Source organism: Melozone crissalis, unplaced genomic scaffold (genome assembly GCF_028551555.1).
Source record: "Melozone crissalis strain CALT ecotype California unplaced genomic scaffold, PUWL_Pcris_2 ptg000002l_1, whole genome shotgun sequence".
Taxonomy (NCBI): domain Eukaryota; kingdom Metazoa; phylum Chordata; class Aves; order Passeriformes; family Passerellidae; genus Melozone; species Melozone crissalis.
In genome coordinates, this window is record NW_026535780.1 from 11,036,733 (window position 1) to 11,060,219 (window position 23,487).

The window sequence follows — 23,487 nt, forward strand, 5'->3', positions numbered from 1 at the left end:
AGTGTTTAAAATGAAAGAAGAACCCAAGAGGTTGCTTTTTTCCAAAGAGGGAATGACTTATCTGTTCTTGCAGCAGTGGGAACAGGTGGCACAGGGGAGAAGAAACAGGAGTTTTAGAAGGCCACTTGGCAATGGTGAGTGTTTAATTTTAGTATGAGTGAGAGCTGATTTGGAAACCTTCTCTTGTGATCAGGGACTGCAGGAAAAACTTTGTGCCCTTGAAGGATGCAGAGGAGAGGTCTGGAGGCAAAGAGTCACCCAAAGGTAATGAACAGGTAGGATTTGTATCACTTGTCCTTCAGCCCCGTTGGATGGGTTCAATTAACAAAGCAGGGTGTGACCAGCAGGGCTTGTTAAAGGTTGCAGCCATTACAAGACCAGACTCCAACACAGAACTGACATTTCTCTCACAAGGTGTCAGTCCCCAAACCTGTCTGGGAGTCCTCAGGATGCTCATGGGGACTCATGAGGAACCTCCTTGCAGGGTAGCAAAATGAATGGGAGTAAATTCAAAGGCAAACTTTTTTGTGAAGCTAATGAAATGTAAGTGATTGCAGGCATGAGGGTTTAGTTTTGTGTGCAGCAGGATCATTTTCTTCCCATGAATAAATTAGCATATCTGAATAATAACCAAGCAGAACAACCTTTCAGGCACTTATCAGACCTCTTTTATTCTGTGCCTAAAAAAGGTTTTGTGTGTGGCACAAGCAATGCACTACCTGGGGTCTGACACAGACTGAGATGCCACAGGGAATTAAATCAGCACCCCAGTGACCACAGGGGCAGGAGATCTATAGGTGCAACTTTCTTCCAAAGGAAAGACCACCTTGGAAAACCTAACATCTGCTAGGAAATAATTTGCCCAACATAGTAATGAAAGGCTTTGGCAAGGGGGCGTTCAGCTAGACAAGATCTCACACTCTGGATTGTTTATGATACAAACCCCCAAAGATTGATGGAAGAACTCAGCTGCTGCTGGGTGGGCAGATGACTCTGATGGCTCACAGTCCAGACAGAGACACTAAAACCAAGTTTTCATCAGTCTCTGCTTCCCTTTCCATAAATCCAGATGACTTCTCAAACCACTAAATGGAAATGGAACCACTAAAGATGATCTATAAAATTTCAGCTCCCAAACTAGAGATATTGTGTGGGAAAGTGAGGTATTTTGGAGAAAAAGATGCCTTGGCTCTTGACCTGAGGGTCTGTCAGGGGTCTACAGTCACTTGAATTTTAGAGGACAGTAATCGGATTTGAGCTAAAATATAGTTCTTCCCAAACTTTCCCTTTTTATCTGCCTGCACAATCTTTGGCTTTACAAACTGAAAAGGCCCTGACCAGAACCTGTGGAGACAATAGAAAGCATTAAGCGTTTCCATCTTTCTTCTCCCTATCACAATCATAAAAAAAGAAACAAATACTCTGACAAAGCATCCCAGCTTCACTTTCCAGTCTGAAAAGTCTTTCCTGTCCAAAACTCCAACACTATTTTTACAGCACATGTGTGGGCTCCACACTGCAGAGGTCTGCGGTGGGCATGTCCTTCAAGGGCACCTCTATCACCAGAGGTAGATGTTGAGCCAGAATCACATGGACAGCCTTGGTTATTCAACTCTCTGTCATGGCCCTGGGAGGGAGAATCAGAATGCCTGGCTTTGAAACCCATCCTCCATAGTCACATTTTAAATACCCAGTCCATGAGTGCTCCTCACAAATAGCTGCTGCAGCTCCTTGTGCCAAGAACAGGAAGTCCTGGCCATGGTAAATCAAAGTCCAGTTTCCAGAGCCATGTGCAAATCCACTTTATGGTCATAGATGCTGGTGGAATATCTGTGTGAGCTGAATACCATCAGCATTCAGTCAAAGCAGAGCTTGGGGCATGCAAACCGTTTCCAAATAAAGATAACAAAGGGGAAGAAATGCACTAACTGAGCAGAACAAATCCTCCTAAAGTGTTGCTCTTATTACCATTCTTTTCTTAATATATTGATTTTTCTGTGCTTTATTCAGCACAGTTGTGTTCCACACACTGAAACAGCCCTTGAAGCTGCTGTAGCACTTTTGCACAAGTTGTGTGCACCCATCTCCATCCATCTGATGGAGAGCCGTCGGTCAAAGGCAAAGCTGCTTTCTTGGGTGAAACCATTCACACACCAAGAGCTAAGAGCATATTGACAGTGTCAAGAGGCTTTTGAAACGTGTTTTGTTAAGTGCTTTGGTGAGGTTTTACTGCTATGGCTAATTAAAAGTTCATCACAAGCACTAAATGGAGCCAATATTTATTTGCTGTACAGCCATATTGACAGGCCAGCGCTTTGTCAGGATATTAGAGCTGTGTGCTGGTTCCTGGAGAGGATTAACTATTGCTTATCTGTCAGGGAAAAGAAACATCACTAACAAATAAGTAAACAAACAAATAAATCCTTTCTTGGCTCTTATTTAGCATGAGCCTTTGCATTTGGCTCTTTGCCTAATATTTTTCTAAAATCTGGCATTAAGCAGCAGTGCAAAGCTAAACAGTGTGCACCAGCATGCTTTGGGCACATAAAACCTATCTGGATTTTCTTGTGCCTGGAATATGTCCCTTGGCCCAGCAGGAGCCTGCAGGTGTAAGCACTGCTCATGGGGGCGAGGTGCCCTGATCCAGGATGAAGAGTGGAGAGGAAGGGCTTCCAAAGGAGGCTGCAGGACAAGCTGTAGCCACCTTGGCTGGAGGTAGAAAAGTGGGTGAAGGATTTCTCTGAGATGTCCCAGGGTAGCTGACTGCGTTGGTTCAGGGATTGAGGAAACACAGACCCTCAATGGTTGAGAACTTCAGAGAATGACAAAGAACTAAAGGAAAAGAAGTCCACTGGAAGAGGGTGATGGTAGTACATCTATCCTGTTTGACCGTCCCACCTAGAAGTGTAGACATCTTACAGGTTTCTGGTCTGTATTTGTCCTATAATTTTGTATCTATCTTACAGTATTTCCCAATCTCCAGTGATCCTCAATTTTGCCCACTAGTGGATACCAAATTTCTGTATGTGCCTCTCTTAAAATACACTTGGGTAAGAAATCTTACAGTACCTGTTGATATCACCTACAGGTCTGCTGTGTTTTCAGTATCTGAATGGTGAGGGAAAATGCAGGCTGCACATGGCATGTAAATGGGAGGAGATTTCCCTGCCCTCTGTCAGCCTCCCCTTCACTCCAATTTGAGGCAGCAGCTGCCTGCAGTGCCCTTGCAGCTTTCCAGGAGCTCCCTGGCAGGAGCCAGGTGTTTGGGAAAGGGCTCCAGGCACCCCTGCAGCAAAAGGAGGAGGCACTGCTGGGAGCAGTGGGTCAAGCACAGCCCTCTTGAGGAGCTGAGCTGTGCTGGGCAGGGAGCTCTGGAATGCCAGGGTGCTGGGATTAGCCAGGCAATGAACTGGCAGTGCCATCACAGAGAGTTCAACCAGAGCCACTCTCCAGTCAGAGGGAGGGAAGGAACATCCAGAAATCCTTCTGGCTTGTTTCTAATGAAGGAGGCCTCTGTTCCTGATGTGGAGTCCTGGAGCCACGGCAGAGGCATCCAGGAAGCAGACACAGATTTCTGCTCGTCAGTGCAGCTCTGATTAGTCTTCAGAGCTGCTTACAGAAGTGCTTGAAAGAGAGGCTGTCTGGAAGAGTTTTATAAATTATCCTTTCTCCATAAAAAATACATGAAAATTTATTTGTTTGCTATTGAGACAGATTAATTAGAGAATGGAAAGAAGAGGTGGCTGTCATATTCCAAATGTCTGGGAGGCTGGAACCAGATCTTGGGTTGAGCTCTTCCCTAGCCACAAATAGCTGATAAAAAAAGTATAAATTAGTCTGGAAGTAGACAGTGCTCTGCACTTTGGAGCTGATGGCAAGCAGGATATTCAGCCAAGATGATAAAAATCCCTTTGGAGCTGGCAGCTGGCACACAGAGCAATGAGGAGCTCTGCATGGCAACCAAAAACCTTTCTGTGACTAAAATATGAAGAAAGAAAATTCTTATATCACCTTGTCAAGGGTTTTCTTTCTTCCAAATATAAAATTCATTTTAACATAGCCATTAGTTACTATGAGACCAATCTGCTGGGTCCAGTGCAGTTTGCAGACTGGGAGCAAGGCACAGAACATTCTGCAAAAACCAGGACAGAGCAGACCACAGTGCTTCACACAGTCCAAGGCAGCAAGAACAAACAAGCAGAGTAAGGACAGATGATCACAACAGCTGCCATGCAGCACCAGGACCTCTGACCTGAAACAATGGAAAAAATTTGGATTCATTGCATTTTTGGCTGTCACAACATACTCCAGTTGTTAATAATTATCTCTCATCTTTTGCACCAGAATAGTTTTATTTAGTCTCACTGGAGCTTTTTAATTGCATTTCCAAAATTCATGGTATGATGAAATATATTAGGAGAAACAACATTCTGTTTTCTGGTTCATACAGGCTCAATTGCAAAATAGCACAAAACTGGAAAATGTGGTTTCAGTGGAATATGTCACACATGGTGTGTGAGCAGAGACTGCACCAGACAATGGCCTGGTGCAGAGGGATATGAGATGAAGAGGGACTCAAGGGTGATCAGCACCTTTTCACATCATTGTCTTGCTACATTCAACTGGGGCAGATTTAACCATGTAATTGTGTTTTAATTTCTAGGTCAAAATAATAACTTCTAAAGGAAAATAGAACAGAAAAACTCACCCACTGCAGTCCTTTGCCACATGTCTATACTCACTCACATATCTGGATAATTTAGTTATATTTATTATATATTTAGAAAATGAAATTTAGAAGGAAAGCAGAGTCAGGATCTGCTGGATAGAGCAGGGAGGGGATGCTTTCAGCTTGCCTTTAGCCTTCTGCCTCTGTCATCAATGGGATGGGGAAGAGGCACTTCTAGAGCAAGTTGTCCCATCCAAAATAAGCCTCTAAAATGCTTTTCAGAGGTGACATGTCCTGTCTGGGTAAGTTTCACTGATAGTCATTTTCCAGACTAATGCAATTAGCTGTGGTTTAGGCCAGAGATGAACAGAGGCTGTTTGCACAGCCTTAGCAGGCCAGGTACAAGCAGTACCAAACAAGCTTCCTTATAAGTGGCTTCTGAGAATTATCAAGCTGTCTGCTTTTCTATTCCTGCATCCTGAGCTTGGCAGAATTAGCAGGATTTATAGGATCTCTTTGTGTTGCCTTTTGATGCTTTGAAATGTGCAAAGGGTGCTCACACTTTGTGTGAGGGGTGCATGGTGGAAAGCATTTTCACAAAAGCTGTTTTTACAACAGATCTAACTGTGGGTGACCCTGGAGGAGATTTGGATGGCTATTCCAAATTCATAACCACTCATCTGAAGGCCAAGTGGAATCATTGAGTTATCAGCCTTGCCTTGTGCATGACACAAGTGGCAACATTTTACGTATTCTTAAGTAGGATGAGGATTTTCACATTGACAACAGTGTAAGGTTTTATTCCTTGTTTTCTTTAATACTCCATGGTTTGTTCTGTTCTGCAGTCCATCTCTTTTCCATTGCTCTTTGCCTTTGCTTTTCAAGCAGCAGGATTTCCCCTGTTCCCTGTCCTCTGCAAGGATCATTTGTTACCACAATGCCCGTGGACAAGTCTTCATCTTCTTGATCCCTCTTCCCCAGAGATCACCAGCACATTCAATTTGCAGCTGGAAAAAATTCTTTCAATCTCTGTTACTACATCCCTGTCATTGGCACTTAGCTCATTTATGAGTGTGTGAGATGTTTTTGTAGAGCACAGCATTTTTACTGAGAGGCGCAGGATAAATTCTACACAACATCAAATGAGACAATTTAACCTTAGAGTTCTTTTAATAATACCTTTTATCTAAAAATAATCATGCCATTATAAGCTTATTAAAAACAGTTAAAAGAATTAATTACAAAACTATGCAAAGACTGTATTATACATTTATCTTTGTGTAAAGATTTTGACCTTCACATTTCATCATACATCTGTAACAATAAACACTTGACTGAGAAATTAATTTCTGCATAGCATTGAAGAATTTACTCTTAAATTCAATTTTAGGTGCATGACAACACTTTCAAAAATAATGTCAATAAAGCTGCAGCAGTGAAGATGTACATCATTAATATACACCATTAATGTACATGAATGATAATGTACCTGAAGGATGGGTCTGAATGAGCATTCAAAGAAGACATTCCAATATTCTGTGAGCTCCAGTTTCTGATGTGAATAGTTACTTTTCTTTTTACAAGGAATAAGATGTGTTTAAGATTAATTATTTCTTTTTGCCTTACTTATTTTTAGCAGAAATTTCCTTATTTGATTGACTAGAATGAGAACCATGACCTACCCTTTTCCTGTGACTATCCTTTCACTAATTGCACCTGGCAATGTGTAGATAAAGAGAACCAGGAAGATAATGAGAATCAGCAGAATTATGCCAATGATGATGTACTTCTTGTAATTCCTCCAGATCAGGTGATACAAACACTTGAAAGGGTTTACAAACCAAGAGAAGGATGTGTCTGGTCGACTAAAGGGGAAGAAAGAAAAAGAAAATCTTTTGTTAAGGCAGATCAATCTCTTTCCAAAGTTATCCCACTGCAAAATATATATTTGAGGTTAAAAAGGACCTTGAACTCCTTCAAAGCCACTACAGGGATTAGAGGGAATGTCTGCCCATGTTCACAAGCTGTTGGATCACTTCTCTTCCACCCATTCCCAAACCAAGGTCCACACAACTTCTAATGAAATTCCAGCTCACACATCATAAATGCTTCAATTTATGTCATGGTATAGGGTTCAAAATTGAAAACAAGATCATGATAAACCCTAAAGAAGAAATGCAGGCATCATAAACTTGAGTACAAAAGCTTTCTAGTGATTTCAAGGAATTTACCATCACAAAAGCCACTACAAAATGAGCCACTACAAAAAGTCTGATTGCACAGTGATAGTCAAGGTGCAATAATAATAATCAGAGCCAGCTCAGGTTGGGCATGTGGCTCCAAAATGGTGTATTTTCAGAAGGAAATTTAACACAGGCCTCGAGAATAGAGGAAATGATGAAATGAAACCAGGATGGTTTGCCTGTGTACATAAGGAAGAGCCACCTTCTTCCAGTGGAGAATATCTGCATCCCACATTCCAAGTTTTTCCAGATGTTGCCCCATATTGGATTCTCCTCCATACCCAGAAGTTTCTTCCCACTACACAACAAGTTTGACTACACACAGAGAGGAAAACAGTGTTCTATTTAGGAAAAATGTTGGCCTGGTGTCTCCTCTGGCATGGCACCTGGACTGGGAGGGCACTGTGCTGCTGCTCCAGCAGCCCTACCCAAGGCAGCACCTGCCAGCTCTCAATGGGATGGCCCAATGAATGCAGTGGGGCTGGGCAACATTAACACCTGCAGAACCTGGGCAGGTTGTCTTTCTTATCCAATGTCACTGGAATTGTGCAGATGGTGCACCAATGAGGAGAATGAAATTAACTGAGGGTCACAAGCAGCTGTGGCCATGTCTCACTCCAGAAAGGTGTTCTAGAAATTTAGGTCTTATCTAGTGAACTCAGCATTAAGCCAGTGGAAGTGAATGCCAATGTCACAGAAAGTCTGTGAATGTAAAAGGCCAACTGAATGTCTTTTTATGAAAGACTGAGCTTTTTATTGAGGTGGAAGTTATTCAGAAATAAATAATCAAATTAGCGCTCCAGGTTAAAAAGAATTATTAAATAACTGGACACCCTGAAGATTAAAACTACTAGAGTAACAAGACCCTCAGTTTGCATGTACCACCTGCTTGAGTACTTTTCATAACCTTTAAAGGCTGGAAGAAAAAAGAAAGCCAGACTCTTGCTTATTTAATTTGTTTCCTTTTGAACGAGGGCAATAGAACCCATTATCAGTTATAGCAGTGCATTTATTATCATAGAATGCATCCGGAAAGGCATCGTGGCTTGATCAGCAGAATTGAAGAGATGAATGATCTCACAGTGCTTTGGCCAGCAGGAAATTACACTCATTGAACCTTATTCTTTGTTTGCATGTTCCTCCCTCTAGTTTACAGACATTTCATTTTTGTCCACCTTTGCTCTGGCACATTATTGAGTCTGCTACTGTCTATAGCTCCTAGAAAATATTTTTTTTGTTTTGAAATTATTTTGTTTCTTAATTAAAAAGAATAATTTCACAAAAAAATCTGAAAATGTCTCTGCTTCTCTGGGTGTTCCTACATGATGAGCAAAAAAAACCTGAGTGAATCTGCAGTACTGGCATAGAGATTTGGAGGTCCTGAGAAAAGAGGTCCTTGAGATCCACTCCTTCCTGAAGAGAACTCATTTGAAGGGTAGAATCAATTATTTTTTATCTCCCAGCTGCATGTATGAACCACATATTGCATGATCTGTGGGCACTGAGCTGGTAAACTTTAATATCTTTAATGAAACTGAGGCATGCTATGTCTTCAACAGTTTATTTTCTTTCCAGTGAGTGAGTGTCTAGCTAAAATAAATTTTACTATTCACATGCTGATATTGCTTTAGTAACCTGAGGATTTATTCTGCCTAACTTTAAAGCCTGGGTGCTCAGTCTGGTGCTTCAGGGCTGCCTGCATGGGCAGAGGAAGGACCTTCAGGAGGCCAAGTCATCTCTTTCCCCAGCTCATGTCTCAGGATATGTGTGCTGAGATAATGGGAGACTCCTCCACCTGTACCATGAGCAGCTACAAAAGGAGCCTGAATGTTTTGCTTCTGAGATGGGAAGTGTCAATGACACTATCCCCACCCTACTTTTGATTTAATTGAGGCATATATCTCAGTTATGAGTAGGATTATGTTGAGCCATATGTTGGCTGTGTATTCACACCACAAAAACCACTGATTGCTCAGTGCAAGATCTGGAGGAAGGCTCTGATTTTGTGGCTTCTGGGTCAAAACACCTCCAGGCTGTGCAGCAGAGAAGAGGCCACCAGGCTGGTGACAACTTTTTGGCCCAGCAGCACATTTGCAGATAAAATGTCCTTGGGCTGAAAACACAGGGAGCCGTGGGCAGCCAGGGGTGCATGGGCTGGGTCTCAAAAAATGAGAGGAAAATAAGACAGTGCCTTGAGCATCCCGTGGACAACCTTCTGTACATGTAATCCTTCTATTCCACTTGACACTGCCTCTTAAAACTCCCTAGGCTGATTGCTTTCCACCACATGCATTTCAGAGCTATCCCAGGCCTCTCTCCTCTGAAAGAGGAGCTTCAGTTTCCATTACTGGGAATCTTTCAAGCAGACACCTGTCAGACAAAGCTCATCCTGCCTTTGGGTAAAGGGGCTGGTTGAAGTGATTAATTCAAGTCTTTCCAAGGCTGGTTTTAAACAATGCTCTGATACCTCTGATCTGATAATTCCTTTATGCTGCTTCCTCCTTTCTCATGTTTATCCTGAGATGTATCTCAAAGCAACAAAATTAAACAGAATGTGTAGTCATTACCATTAAGATTAGCAATTGAATTTTAGAAGCTTTTGTAGCAGGAAACATAACATCAGTCTCTCACACTCTTTTTTTTTTTTTTTATCCAGCTCATAAAAAACTGCTCAAGTGTTTTGGTAGAACAAAGCACTTGAGCCAAAATAGATTAAAAAGTAATTTTTTCCTGAATGCAAAAAACTCAGCTGATTCTTTTTAGATGTGACAAATACTGAAAGATAAATTGCTCCTTCTAGATCATTTGCCTTTGTTAAAACACTTACAATGTCCTCAGAAAAAATAAGCATCTTCATTCTTTGAGTATGAAGAACAATAAAATTAGAGATAGAAGTCACATCCTTTGTGTGCCTAAAGAAGGGCAATGATGCAGGTGAAAGGTCTGAGCATGAGTCTTGTGAGAAGCAGCAGAGGGAAGTAGAGTTGTTCATCCTGGAGAAAATAAGGCTTCAGAGGAGACCTTATTGCTCTTTACACCACCTGAAAGGAGGCTGTGGCCAGTTGGGAATTGGTCTCTTCTTCCAAGTAACAAATGACAGGATGAGAGGAAAGAACCTCAAGTTGCTTCAAGGAGGGTTTAGATTGTGTATTGGTGAAAAATTTACTGACCAAAAGGGCTGTCAGGCATTGGAACAGGCTTTCCAGGGCAGTGGTGGAGTCACCATTCCTGGAGGTATTTAAAAGATGTGCAGATGTCATGCTTAGAAACATGAGTGAGCAATGGACTTGGAAGAGCTGGATTAATGGTTGGACTCAATAATTTCAAAGATCATTTCCAACCTAAATGATTCTATTATTACTATAATAAATATAATCCAACTGATCTTTATAGGTAACCAAACTGAGGTGTTGAATCTATGTGTAAGCTATGATGATTTAAGATGTCATCGTGTGCCAGGTCAGCTATGGAATGAGCTCATGTGTGAATACTAGCTGAGCCCAAACAAATGCTCAACAATGCAATTTATTTGGGCTTCCACAGGAAGGCATTCCAGCAAACCTGAAGGTGCTGCCAGCAGCAGTGCCATGCACAAGCTGCAAAATTTCTTGCTGAAGGTTGCAGCAGGAAAGAGAAGAAAATCCAGCAAGGTGTCCTGCAAGGAGGTCAGGTGGTTGCCCTTCCCCATCTCCTGCTGAATGCCCCTGCCCCAGCATGTTTAATGAGTTTAATGAGCTCCTACTCACTTGGGTTTTTCCAAGGGCTCAGGCTCCTTTCGAGCTTTGCCTACTGGATTCTTCTCAGCTTCTTCTGCTGTGACCAAGTGAAACTCAGCTTCCACCTTGCCCTGGATCAGAGAGAGAACATGTAAGCATCCAGCCCTGGGTTATTATCACTAATACACAGCAGGATTTGTCTTGTGGAGAAATGATGGAACCAATTGAGGGCAAAGGAAATTGGTTAAGGAAAATAAGGTAGTCTTTGCAGCTGAAGAGAAAGCACAAATTCCTGACTTATGCTCAATGACTGTAGGAAAGAGAGGTCAGATATTTTCTTCCAGACCTGCAAATACATTTTCTGCTTCTAAATTATCATGTAATTCATGTGGAAAAAAAAAACAAACATGTTTTCTATCTATCACACATCCTTGCAGAACTGAATGTCTGAGCTGGAAGCTGTGCTGGTGACACAGACCAGATATAATCCATCAGCAGGGGGAAATTCAGCCAGTCACAAGTGCTGGAGCCATTGACCTGTGAGGTCTCAGCTCACAAAAGGAGGCTGGGATTTAAAGAGTCCAGTTACAATTCAGAGTGGATAAATCAAATCAGCTTTATAGAACCTGTGACGGATGAAAAACAGACAAATGACTTTGTATATATTTGCCATTTTCCTACCCTATACCTTTGTGGATGGTATTGATTTGAAGTGTTGATCTATGTCCACTGGCTGTGACTCAGCACAGAACAGGGTTGAAAGAAGGATGCCAATAAAAGTTATAAATGTGGAAGCAAGGGTGAGATTAAAGTGGACTGGGAGAAAGGGAATCAATTGTACTAGAGTGTAGAATAGGGGAGTAAATCTGGGATTTGGAAGTGGAGTTCATTCACTAAATCCATGGAAAGCACACAGTCAACTTCAAGCTGAATAAGGCAATGAACTTGAAGATGGTACATTTCATTAAAACATTCTTTTGCTGGAATAGACAGAAATGTGAAGGAATGGTGAGCCTTAGGAACACCCTTGGAGAATCAATGAAAGTTTAGAGACAGGGGAAGAAACCCCTAAAAAAGAACCAAAGCCGGTGAATTCATAGAGGGCTATACTACTGGAAATGAGTACCTCTTGGTCAGTGTCCCCCTAGGGAACTGAATGCACCTGAAAAGGTACTTCAGTACTCAGTTACCTGGGTTCTTCTGAACAAATATATGGAGAACCACTAAAGTATTTGGAGGAATCTTATGGGTTGCCAGTGGTGGCTGTTCAAAATCCAAAATTAGCACATTAGTCCCAGAGCAAAGCTGTTCATCTGTAGTGAGCTGCTCACCGTGAGCTCCCCAGCCTTGATGAAGGGCCACCAGCCTCTGATGCGCTTCTGCTGAAATATGGAGATCTTGTTTTCCTCACTTGCTGCCACAACTGTGCCCAAGTCACAGCTCTTGGCTGTCTTTGCTGCCCGAGGGAACCCATTCAGGTCCAGCTCCAGAGTCCCTGGAGAAAGAAATAGTTTGACAACACTCAGGGAGCAGACAGACACAAAGACATCCAAATAGCAGCTTCCAGGTGAGATCCATGGAGGAATTTAGCAGCTGAGGATCTCTCTGTACTGTCAGTCATTCATTTGTATTGCCCTGGCATTCTCATCTGACCTAATTATTGGCTTTGCACAAGAAATGTGCAAGTTTGCAGTGTGGTGCTTCAGAAAGAGAAAAGCAAAAGTTGGGGCTCAGACACCACTCTGTGCATTCCTCTGCAAAACACAGGCCTGGTGAGACCTCAGATGGAGCTCAGGCAGGTCCATTGTGTACTTACCCAAGAAATCATCTGAAGAGAGTCTTTCAAAATCCCACACCTGAAGCACCAGCTCAGCAGGTATTTTGCGTTCTGTCTTCTCTAAGGAAAATATGTTTTCTCTTTTGGTAACCACCATCTGTTTCTCTGCTGGGAGGTAGTGGAAGGGGAACACAAAGCGCCAGTTGAAGTTGCCCTCTCCTGTCAAGGAATTGTAATGTACATCTGTCTCCTGTTTGTCCTCTTCCAGGCCCTTTATCCACCTACAGCAAGCACACAGTGGAAAGCATTGCTGTCACCAGGGGATCTTGAAATGCAATTGTTGTTTGGTTCCAGACCTGACCATTTTCTAATTCCTCCCTAACCAGTAAGAGACAACACAGTGTCGGGGGATTCTGGGACACAGGCTGCTGTAATGACCAGTGGTGATCAAAAGCTGAGAATGAGAACATGGATTTTATTTCAGTCAGACCCCAAAGTACCACTTGGCCAGTACCAATTTGCTATTGGCCAGGACAGCTCTCTTCTTTGGGACAGGCAGTGGTGACACCATGAGTCATTTATCCAGCACTAATCACCCTGTATTGATGTTTTGTCACACTAATAAATTCTGTGTCACTGTCTCAAGACTGATATCAGTGCTCCTTATTAGAGCCTTAATTTTTTGCAATTCCTGTTTGCAGTTATAAACATGGTGTTTATATGGCTGGAAAAGTCTCTCTTGGTTTTTTTGTGATTTCCTCTTGGTTTATGCTACAGTGTGCACAATATCAGATGTGCTGTGGTACAAAGGACAACGCTTTCTTAAACATAATTTTCTCGTCTGAAGAGAGGTAATGACCCAGCTAAATGTGTTTTAGCTCTGTAGATGATTTATCACACCTTGAATAAAGATTAGTGGTTTTGTGCTGTATCCAAAGAGATTAGTGTTTTTGTGCTGTATCCATTTTCTCCTGTAACCCAAATATTTCAAAAAGGAATTGTGAAAAATGGTAACAACCTGAAACATGGCACTGCTGCAAATGCAAACCCATGCCTGGTGACAGATACAGTGCCACATGCACTGTTTGAACATAATGAGATTTGTGTCTTCATCATTAAGGCACAGAAGCAAAAAGTGTCCCACTCCTGGCTTCTCTGTCAGACCACTCTGGCACTGATTGTGATGTTCTCATCACACAGCTAAGCACATGGGCTGGGCCCCTATTTAATTCCTCAAATTTGTGTTCTCAAAGCTACTCTGCTACTGCTCTGAACACACAATTCATATTGGCATATTAAACGTACTCTCTAGGAGAGGAAAAATGGCCAGAAATCTAAGACCAGTCTGGAACCTGAGATTTTCAGTACTTTGTGCTACCACTTATGTCTATAATTTCCTCCAAGCCCTCCCTGGTACCTGTATTCAAATCCTGCTCAGAAACAGAAAGTGCAAAGCAGTATTCCAAAGCTGGCAAGGAATTAAGAAATAACCTGCTACAATTTCAGGGAAGGAAGGAGATGAAGAGCAGAAAGTGCCCATGTGATGTTCTCCTCAGCATGACCATGGTTATTCACCTACACACACTCCCCACATGAGGTTAGAAAATATTTCCAACAGAAATAGCTTGGCAAACACCTCCTTTCTTATTTCTAATGCAGCCATAATGCTCTTTTCTCTGATTATGTCAAAACTCCCTGCATCCATGTAAGCTCTTACAGTTCAAGTTCTGTAATTATTTGATCTCTGTACTAAACTGTGAGCTTGGTGCTTGTTGTGTGCCATCTCTGCCTGAGTAGGAACTAACTCTTAGTGTCATTTCAGTTACTTGATTTTCAGAGGAAATAAAACAGGGCAAAAAGTGAACAGTATCCCATTGGGGTGAGTAATTTTGGCAGGCATTTAGTGCAAAGTGCAAAGGTCACAGAATAGCTCATCAAATACTCTCACAACATAATTTTTTCCCCTGATTTTTGAATGAAATATTGCATGTTATTTTGAAGTGTGAAGACCTTACCCTTTTACATAGATATCACTTGATTTTTGCCCTGTAAAGATGTTTTCATCTTCTAGAATGACATCCTCTGTATTCCAGATTATTACCCTCAGTTCATAGCTGAAAAAGAAAAAAAGGATTTTGTGTAAAGCCCTGGTCAGGCACTTATGCCAACCTCTATCAAATCATGTTTTTTATAAAGTGGGAAATATTGTGTTTGTGCATCAGTCTCAGGCCTCTTCTGTTTACAAGAGTCTGGTGATAGAGTGGGGAGTTGGTTCCCCTCAGCTCATGGAAAACAACAGGGTCACTGCCAGCTTTGGAAGGATGGAAAATTCCTTGCCTTTTATATGTCTGTTCATTTTCAACTTTTTTCACAAAAATACTGCAGTGGAACAAGACAAAATGGATCTGAAAAACTTCATCAGAGCTGTCTCCAAAACAGTGATCAGCTTGCTAATAAAGAATAGAGCTCCCTGAGGGGTGCTTTTTAGAAGAAATGCCTAAAAAATTGCATTTAGTGCAATCTAGGGCATTAAAGGGGAAGAGGACTGCTTGGAGATATTTGCATTTAAGCAGGTACAGTCATCTTTAGAAGCTACAGTAAAAGGAATTAAAGTTTCTCCATCCTTTCCACTCCCTATATGCAAACCTTTTTGGTGGCCATCCAAAGCTCACAAAACTTGAGCTGATACACAGATATTGCAGGTGACATAAAAATTTAATACTGAAAAATTTAGGTATTCCTTAAGTCATTGTATGAACTGCAAAATACATAAAAAAGACAAACTATCTATGTTTGATAACACAAACATACAGTTTCCCTGATATGACATGTTTTGTCTTGGAAGTAGCCTCAATCTCAGGGTGTGGAACAATTTGCTTCAGAAGTTACCAAATACTCTCTGTATTTGGTATCTGCTCTTAAGGAGCTCCATGAAAACCAAGCCCCTGCAATAGCCAAAGAAATTTGAATCTGCAATGCCCCACCTGAGTCTTGTTCAGTCAAAGATCATCAATAGGAGGTGTTTTCACAAAGTGTTTGGAGTTTTATAGAGGCTGGAGCCTGTTTTGCTGCAACAAAGATGGTTTGTCAGCAAGATGTGTAACATGTGTCTACATGTACTGGGTTTTTTCCTCGTAAATAATGTTCAACAGTATTTTCCCCTGCTACAGTATACTACAAAAATGGCTTCAACAATTTGGTTTTGTGGGCTTGATTAGTTTTAAATCTTTTTGGATTGGAAAATGCTTGTTGTTAAGGAGTTTTATAGAAAGTTGTGGTTGGAAAGAAGTAATTGCTACATGGATTGTTTGTTTGTTTGTCAAATCAAATAATATAGGAATAGTACCTGCTGATGTTTCAAACATGAAATTGTCAGAAAAGGCCTTGCTAAAATACAGGATGGGCTGAGAATTCTGTTTCTCATGTTAGTGTTTTCTTTACAATATTCAATTAGCTTGAACAACTATGTGCAGTAGTGCATGTAAAGAAGCATAAGGAAATGGGAGAAGGCTATTCCAAACAAATCTCTTCTATCTGTTGCTGCTTTATGTGTTTCTTGATCTTGGACAAATTGCTGGAAATCCAATACATGTAATGCTATTGCAGCAGATTAAAGAGCTCAACCAGGGTCGAGGAAGTTATCTCAGTAAAAAGCTAGTGAAACCAGAATTAATTCTTGCAGCTCAACAAGCAGATGATAACATCAGAATTACTAGCTCTAGTCACCTACAATCTCTTTATTATAAAGGATAAAGGGATAAAGGATAAAAAAGGATATCTTTGTAAGAGGTGTGTGATAGCTCTTGCTGAAAAATCACCAACAATTCTTTGAGTAGCTTAATGGGGGAAACCAAACTAGATGCTCCTCTTTGATTTGAAGTCATGTGAACTTGAGAAAACTTTCTTCTGGACTGGAGAGTTTGTTTTAGTAGCTCATTTTCTATTTATTTCTAGACACTTAAGAAAGACTCAGTCTTTGGAGAGCTATTGCCACTGTGGTGGGAGGAAACACAGAGTATTACCCTTTGGGTTTTCTTGGTGAAATGTCCACAGGGGGTCCTGGCAGAGGCATGTCATTAGGAAACATGTCAACCCACATCTGTACACGACCCTTGAAAACAAAGAGATAAACATCCCTGTAACCCTATTTCACAGAGGATTTAAAAGGCTTTCAATGTAGTTCTGACATCCAAAATCACCTCTTCCTCTACAAGCCCCAACCAGCTCAATATCCTGTGACTATGGTTTAATCTAGGAACTTTCTATACAATATCTTTTTTGTGCACATATTTTTTCAATCTTTCAGGTATTTGGTGAAGTTGAAATAGAGCTCAAACACTGTCAGCTTCAAGGTAAAATCCATGAAAAACAGTATGCGATGAATAGAAAAAAAAAAAAGAAAATCAAGGTTTAAATACAAGCAGAGGTTTTGTTAACTTAATAAAGTAAAGCATTTAAAAGAATGAAAATTTGGTAGTTCCACCTTGTGTGATCACTGTGGATTCGGGAAAGTGGCTTTGTACACCCATGGCTGACCATTTCCAGGTTAACACTGTGCAAAGTCTCACATTTGGTGCAGCACAGCAGTGCTGGCTCCATTGGTTTGCAGTTACAAATAGAAACCACGATAACTGGAAGGAATGAAAACTGCTCCTGGGTCTGCCATCACCACCACCTCTGAGCTGCTCTACCTGCTCCATGCCTGGCTTATCCTTGTGGTAGAGGGGCCTGGTCTCAATGTGCTCTGGGACCAGTCTGTGGCCAGCTCCAGGGATCTCTTCCCAAGCACGTAAAACCTTTAGGGAGAGATGTTCGTATGATTCAACTGGCTCCTCTAAAGGAAAGAGTAAAACAAAAAGAACAATGAGAGCTGAATTATAATATTAAACCCCTTGGCAATATGTTTCATTAGTTATTAGAGGTAGTCATTAAAAGTTTGCTTGAGTTAAGAGGAAGGTTTTATGCATTCCAGCCAAATAAAGAAGGCCTTGAAATACTTCTAATTTGCATAAATAAGGGGACCCATTGGGTTAATTAGAAGATTAGCTCTCAGGCAGCAGTTTTCCTGTAAAATACAGCAAATCATTCCACTGCTACTTTTCCTGTAAATACAGCAAATCATTCCACTGCTACAGCATCAGTTTTTAACAGAAAAATGGAAGAGACATGTCAGTTATACTTTTGGCAGAGAATTGCAAATTTTTAAAGCCTGTGAAAGACAAGGAGACTTGGATTTGACAAAGCTGACAGTAAATAGGCACTAGAAGTTAGCTATGCCTCCTTTTACTCTGTAATGGCAACAGCAAAGACCTTAGAGAATTGAATCACACCTCAGAGGAAGAGAGTTGAAGTCCATGGGCAAGAACATTTCACCTCCTGACCCTCTCATTTGGCCACTGGAAGGGATAACCAGAGAATCCCAGAGAATGGCTCCTCAAGGAGGGACCAGGGCTAATACTGAAAGCAGTGTGGATGTTAGAAAGCAGAGAAAGCCCTTCGAGCTCTTGGACTTCTCTTTCCTCCCTTTTTGTGTGGGCTCCACACAAAAGGAGCCCAGACTTTTGACAAGTGATATCTTCTAGATTAGAAGTCCCTAAGTGAGAAGCAGGTTAAGATTTATTTGTGTCAACATATTGTTATCACTTTTCCTACGGGTGTTGCTATATCTGAATTACTGATAGTTGGCAGAAGACTTATTTGGAATTTAAACAGTAGGTATTAAACCTCCCTAATGGCTCAGAGATTGAGGAAGGATGATCTTGTGGTTATGAATCTTGGTTCCCTCTTGTGCACCAACATCTAATTTTAGCCAGCTAAAAGTCATGTGTCTAGCTGCTATTCAGTCACGCAGCCTCAGTAACAATGACACAGATTATCCTACAATATCCTGTATCCTCTCAAAGAAACCTTTCTAAAGATTTTTTTTCACCTCTGAAGATGCATATTTCTTCCCATTGGCTACAGGTAATCCTAGACTGCCTAGGAGTAGTGGACACACAGCTGGACTAGACGATTGTTGTAGGTCTGTTCCAACCAGACTATTCTTATCCTATTCTTATTCTATCCTATCCTATCCCATCCCATCCTATTCTATCCTATCCTATCCTATCCTATCCTATCCTATTCTATCCTATCCTATCCAGCTTCTTTGCTCCTAGAGCAAAGTTAAATTTTTCCTTCCTTTGCAAGTTAAAGCCGGATGGATAATTATAATTTTCTCAATCTGTAAAGTGGAAATGGGACTGCTTTCCATTTTCAGTATGCCTCTAGAACTCAAATCTGTGGCCTTTGTTGGTTTTACAGATCCAAATGATGGCCACCCCAGTAATCCATCAGGAAATAAGGACCCAGATGTACTTGTCAGAACAGCAATCTGGAGAGAAATTACGTTAACTCTACATGCGATAAACTATTTCTGTACAATATTGAAAAACTTGTGTACATAAGACTTTTGGTCTTTACCATCTGGTTTTATATTTCCTTGCTTCTGATTTTCATCATCTTATCTGACATTGGTTTGTCTGTAGCTCATTTTAGTGAACCAGAATTTTGATTGAGACATCCTGCTGCTGTAGTCACACTCAGTCATCTGCTAGTGAAGAAAACAAACAGTAATACTGGAGTAAAAAATCTCTTTCAGGCCAAGAAACCAAAAATGGATCAACTCTTCTCCCTTCAACAGTGCTTCCTTGGCAGCCTTCCACTCAAGGTGTGAGCTGTATTTTGTAGTTGCTAAGAAGAATTGTGTCACAGACAAACCAACACTGATAAGGGGCTGGAAGTTTTCTTACACTGCCACAGTGTCCACTACTGTCTCTGAAACCAGCTCCTTCCACTCCCCTTGAAAGGTTCAATCCTCACATCTGTTTTCCTTATTCTAAGTACAAAACTGAGTCATAGAATGGTTTGGGTTTGATGAATGTTCAAAGACCATTTTGTTCATCCCCCCTGCCATGGGCAGGGGCACCTTTCCCTGATGACTCTGTCCCACTCTCCCCCAGTGTGATGTGGAGGTCCCTATTGCTTTGACCTCTTTTTAACCAAGGAGCTCTGTCAGTAATTTGCATCATGGATCCATGGACCTCACAGATACCTGGATTTACAGAGTGCTGTGTCAGAAGGGAAACCAGAGTGGCAGAAACCAAGAGGAGGAAAATAAAACAACAGAGGAAAGGTAGGACTGGCTGGTAAATGGTCTGGAATATAACTATGGTCAGAAATTTGTCTGACCTTGAGTAACTCCCTTCAAAACAGTATTTCCCTTCCTTCTACTTCTCACTTCTTGGGTCTGTCTATTCCAGTGTTTTGATTTAGACAGAGAATACATTCTTTGAAAGACTCTTCCTGACTTCCCATGCTTTGATAATCTGTGGGGAGGGATTTCAGAGCTTGCACAGACCAACACTAAGCCAGAAAACATGTTCCAAGAGGGTCCCCCACACTCCAACCAATCTTGGACATCCCGTCCTTGGGATCAAGTAGGACCTAGTCCAAGGTACTCCCCAACAGCCACCATGAGGATGTCAAGCCATCAGCAGCAGCTGTTTCACCCTACAGATTTTTTGCAATTAAGCTACAGCAAAAGCTCATACAGACACAGCCTTCATTGCCAGAGTTACAGGAGGGTTTAAGAGCAGACAGAGGCTCCAGTAGACAGAGGCTATGAACTCCATCTTGGCAGTTCATAGCTTATCAGGCCTCCAGATACATCTGGGCAGGCTCCTTGTACTGCTACAAGGCAAAGAGAGGATGCTGAACTACTTTGTTACCGTTCTCATCTTCTGTGAAGACTGTCTGTCCCTTGAAGATTTTTGTTCCTACTTGTATCTCTCCTGGCCTCATGAAGGGTCCATTGATTCTGTAGTCCTTGCACAGCTTGGTGAGGATCTCACTTGGCTTGGTTGCATCTCGCCAGGCATTGTACCCTTCTCTGCAAGAGGGGACAGAGTGAAAAATGGGTGAGGTTTCCTTCATAATAGTGCACTGACAGATCAGGAATTTCAATGCAGAGATTCACTTTGTGGTCAGTGGTCCTGATACCAGCTCAGTCAAACTTTTCCTTTGTTCAGCACTTCTACTTACTTGAGACATTGCCTCCTTCTGCTCAGGTCCTTGGAGATAACCACTCCTTTGTCTTAAAACACAGGAGAACTGAGGCAGCCTTGCTACAGCTTAGATAAAGTAATAACATGGGCAGGCCTCCCATGAGGAAAAGGAACAGAGCTTGTTCCCTGTTGTACCTAAAAGATTTGAGACTACATGTGCTGCCTCCATTCAAGGAGAATTATTCTGCAGTTCCCAGATGCAAAGAACAAGCTCAGGTTATCTGGACATGTAACAAGCACATGAAGAAATATCTCACACTGGAGATTGAGCTGGCAAGGGAAGCTTGGGGTTTGGTATGTGTTCCTGATTGCTTTTTGACATTGTCCACCCTTGGTTTGTAGAAAAAATGAGAAACAATCATAGAGGAGTCCCAAACACACATCTCCCAGGTTAGTGCCCCACCCCAGGGCAGCTGAGTTATTTTAGGTTGACTTTCTCTGCATTAATTATGTTTTATGTGCAAGGTTCATGAGAACGTAGCTGTCTGGCAGGGACCAGGAGCTCAGGCTCACTGCCCCATGGCTCAGCCCATCACAGAGGTCGTGTCAGCAGCCTCTGCCCCTGCTCTGCTCCCCCAGTGCCACCCCAGCCCCAGCAGCCCTGCTGCAATCACTGCAGCTGAATAGCAGAGAGCAAAGGAGAGCCCTGGCATGATTTCTCTGAGAGATTTTTCCCTCTTTACCTGTCCATTTGTCCTTTATGCCTGTCCAAAGGCAGTTTATCAAGCAGGTATGTTGTAAACATCAGCTGTTTACTATCTAAAATACTTCTTGAACCAACAGTGCTGTTAATTTAAAAATATCCATTCCCCACTGAGGCTGGCAGCTAACCAAAGCCACCTCTAAGCTCTTAGGTGAGTTTTAATTAAAATACCCTCTGTGACACTTCTGTGCTGGATCTGGAACACATCTGTAATTTCTCCTTTGAGTCAAGTCACTGACTGTGAGCTCTGCTGCTGCCTGAAGAAGTACTTACCTTTCTTATAGAAGTACTTCCATTTCCTATAGAAGCACTTACATTTCCTATAGAAGCACTTACATTTCATATTGACTCTGTAACCCACAGGTGGCTCGATGTCTGCTGTAGAAACGATTTTCCAAATCAATTTTAGTCTCTCCAATAAGATCATCTGTCCCAATGAAGTCATGGTCATAGATCAAGACTGTGAGCAAGGAATCCTTGGGGAATGTAGCTTGTATTTCAAATGATCTACAGGAAAAATTGAGACCTATGTGAAGGCAAATCACTTTTGAAACCTCAAAGGCTAGGCTAATTAATGCCATGCAAACACTGTGTGAGTGGTGCCTCTTCTCATACACAGTGGAGTTTTTTGGTAGTGCTTTTTGCTTCAATTAAATACATGAACCTGCTGGAAACACAGTGCAAAAGTGTATTCTTTCCCCTGCTCCCCTAGCACCCTGTGAACACTCCTAAGATTTTTCCTACAATCCTGAATCCAGTAATGCTAATACAGCTGAATGCAAGGGTTCTCACACATTTTTCAGTACCCCCAAAAGGGACATCTAAGTATTTTCTGTTTTCTTGCAAAATGTTGAATATAGGAATTTGGGAGCACCCAACAAGATGATCAGGCAAAAGTTTTAAATAAATCTCAAGAAAGCAAAGAGCTTCCTTTTCACTAGGTGCATTTTTCAGGAATCAGTATTGTTGAGATGTGATGGGAAGTTGAAAATATAAATGTGATTGTAAAAGGGATTTGACAAATTAGTGAAAGACAGAACATCCTGATCACAACACCGGCTCCAGATTTCTCCAAAGCACAGAAAAAACTGAGCTTTGTCTCTTGAAAGATGAGTTTTCTACTTTTCCCTCTGTTCTAGGGTACTTTCAGTCCAAAATAGTGTCATTTTTCTGTCTTAATTTCCTCCACCCCAATTTAAAATATTTTCAACCTTCTGAAAATAGGGAAATTTACTGGAAAAAAAAGGTCACAGCTATTAGCATTAAAACTATAAATAACTATTAGCATTGATAATACAAACTGGATCTTTACTGACAGCTTGCCCCTGGCTGTCTGAGTTAAAAAAAATCAGATGTTCTAGAATTATGAGATTTATTTAGCACCCTATTCAACCTGAAACAGCAACAAAGATCGTGAAATCACACTTTACTCTTCTGATATTTATTTTGCTTTAAACTTAATGATTGCATTAATTTTCACAGACAATTATCATTTGTTGCCTCATTTCCTCTCACACATCATTTTGCAAAACCTCTCACAGATTGCATTACTTGGTATGTTTTGATGGGTATGAAAATGAAAAATTTTATTATCATACAGTGTGAAACCAATTCCCAACGTTTTGACCATCAGAATTACAAAACATCCAAACAGGCAGAAATCAGCATATAGCAAACAGTAACAGCCACAGTGACAGCAAGAGATAAAGCACAAATTACACTGAATACAAAAATAAGTCATCACTGACCTTCCAAATATGGGGTTGAGCTGCTTGGGGATGTAGTTCTCCCTGTCTTTGATTTCTGTGTTTCCCAGCCTCAGCACAATGTAGGGATCTGACTTCCCATCTGGATCAGCTGGGCTGAGGTTAAATGCCTGCAAAGAAGGAAAATTGCGTCCTCAAGGAGTTTGCTTAAATACAGCAGGGTCCCTACACAGGACTGTGGTTTTCCTGCCTGGTCCTGGTGTTCTGGAAGTTCAGGGACTTTGCCTGCCTCATGTAATGTAAAATTTGGCCTGAGGCTTTCTAGGCTACTACAAAAACATGATCTTGAGTGTTTGCAAAGCTGGAAATGTTGTCCCATCACTAAGATAGAAAAAGTTGAGCAGGAAAGGCAATGCTAGAAGAAGCTGGGTGCACAAGTGCAGGTAGGATTCAGGAAAGACTAACCACAAATATTGTTCCAGAGCCTTGAACAGTGCAAACCAACTCTTTATAGAATCACAGAATTAAGGCTGGAAAAGACCTCTAGGTCCATATATTCATTCAGGAA

The 23,487-nt window shown here is 41.5% G+C and overlaps 1 protein-coding gene across 1 annotated transcript in view; it reads right to left on the reverse strand.

Moving 5' to 3' along the window:
• Positions 1 to 1,208: 1,208 nt before the first annotated feature.
• The window catches only part of FER1L6 (fer-1 like family member 6), a 68,894-nt gene continuing 46,615 nt past the window's right edge, over positions 1,209 to 23,487 (reverse strand). Inside the window, exons 32-42 of the mRNA XM_054270408.1 lie at positions 22,962 to 23,089; positions 21,550 to 21,720; positions 20,175 to 20,335; positions 17,097 to 17,239; positions 16,428 to 16,516; positions 14,421 to 14,519; positions 12,445 to 12,686; positions 11,960 to 12,123; positions 10,659 to 10,759; positions 6,352 to 6,534; positions 1,209 to 1,344 (exon numbers count right to left, since the gene is read on the reverse strand). Coding sequence (XP_054126383.1) covers positions 1,209 to 1,344; positions 6,352 to 6,534; positions 10,659 to 10,759; positions 11,960 to 12,123; positions 12,445 to 12,686; positions 14,421 to 14,519; positions 16,428 to 16,516; positions 17,097 to 17,239; positions 20,175 to 20,335; positions 21,550 to 21,720; positions 22,962 to 23,089 — 1,617 coding nt within the window. The remainder of the gene's footprint in view (positions 1,345 to 6,351; positions 6,535 to 10,658; positions 10,760 to 11,959; positions 12,124 to 12,444; positions 12,687 to 14,420; positions 14,520 to 16,427; positions 16,517 to 17,096; positions 17,240 to 20,174; positions 20,336 to 21,549; positions 21,721 to 22,961; positions 23,090 to 23,487) is intronic.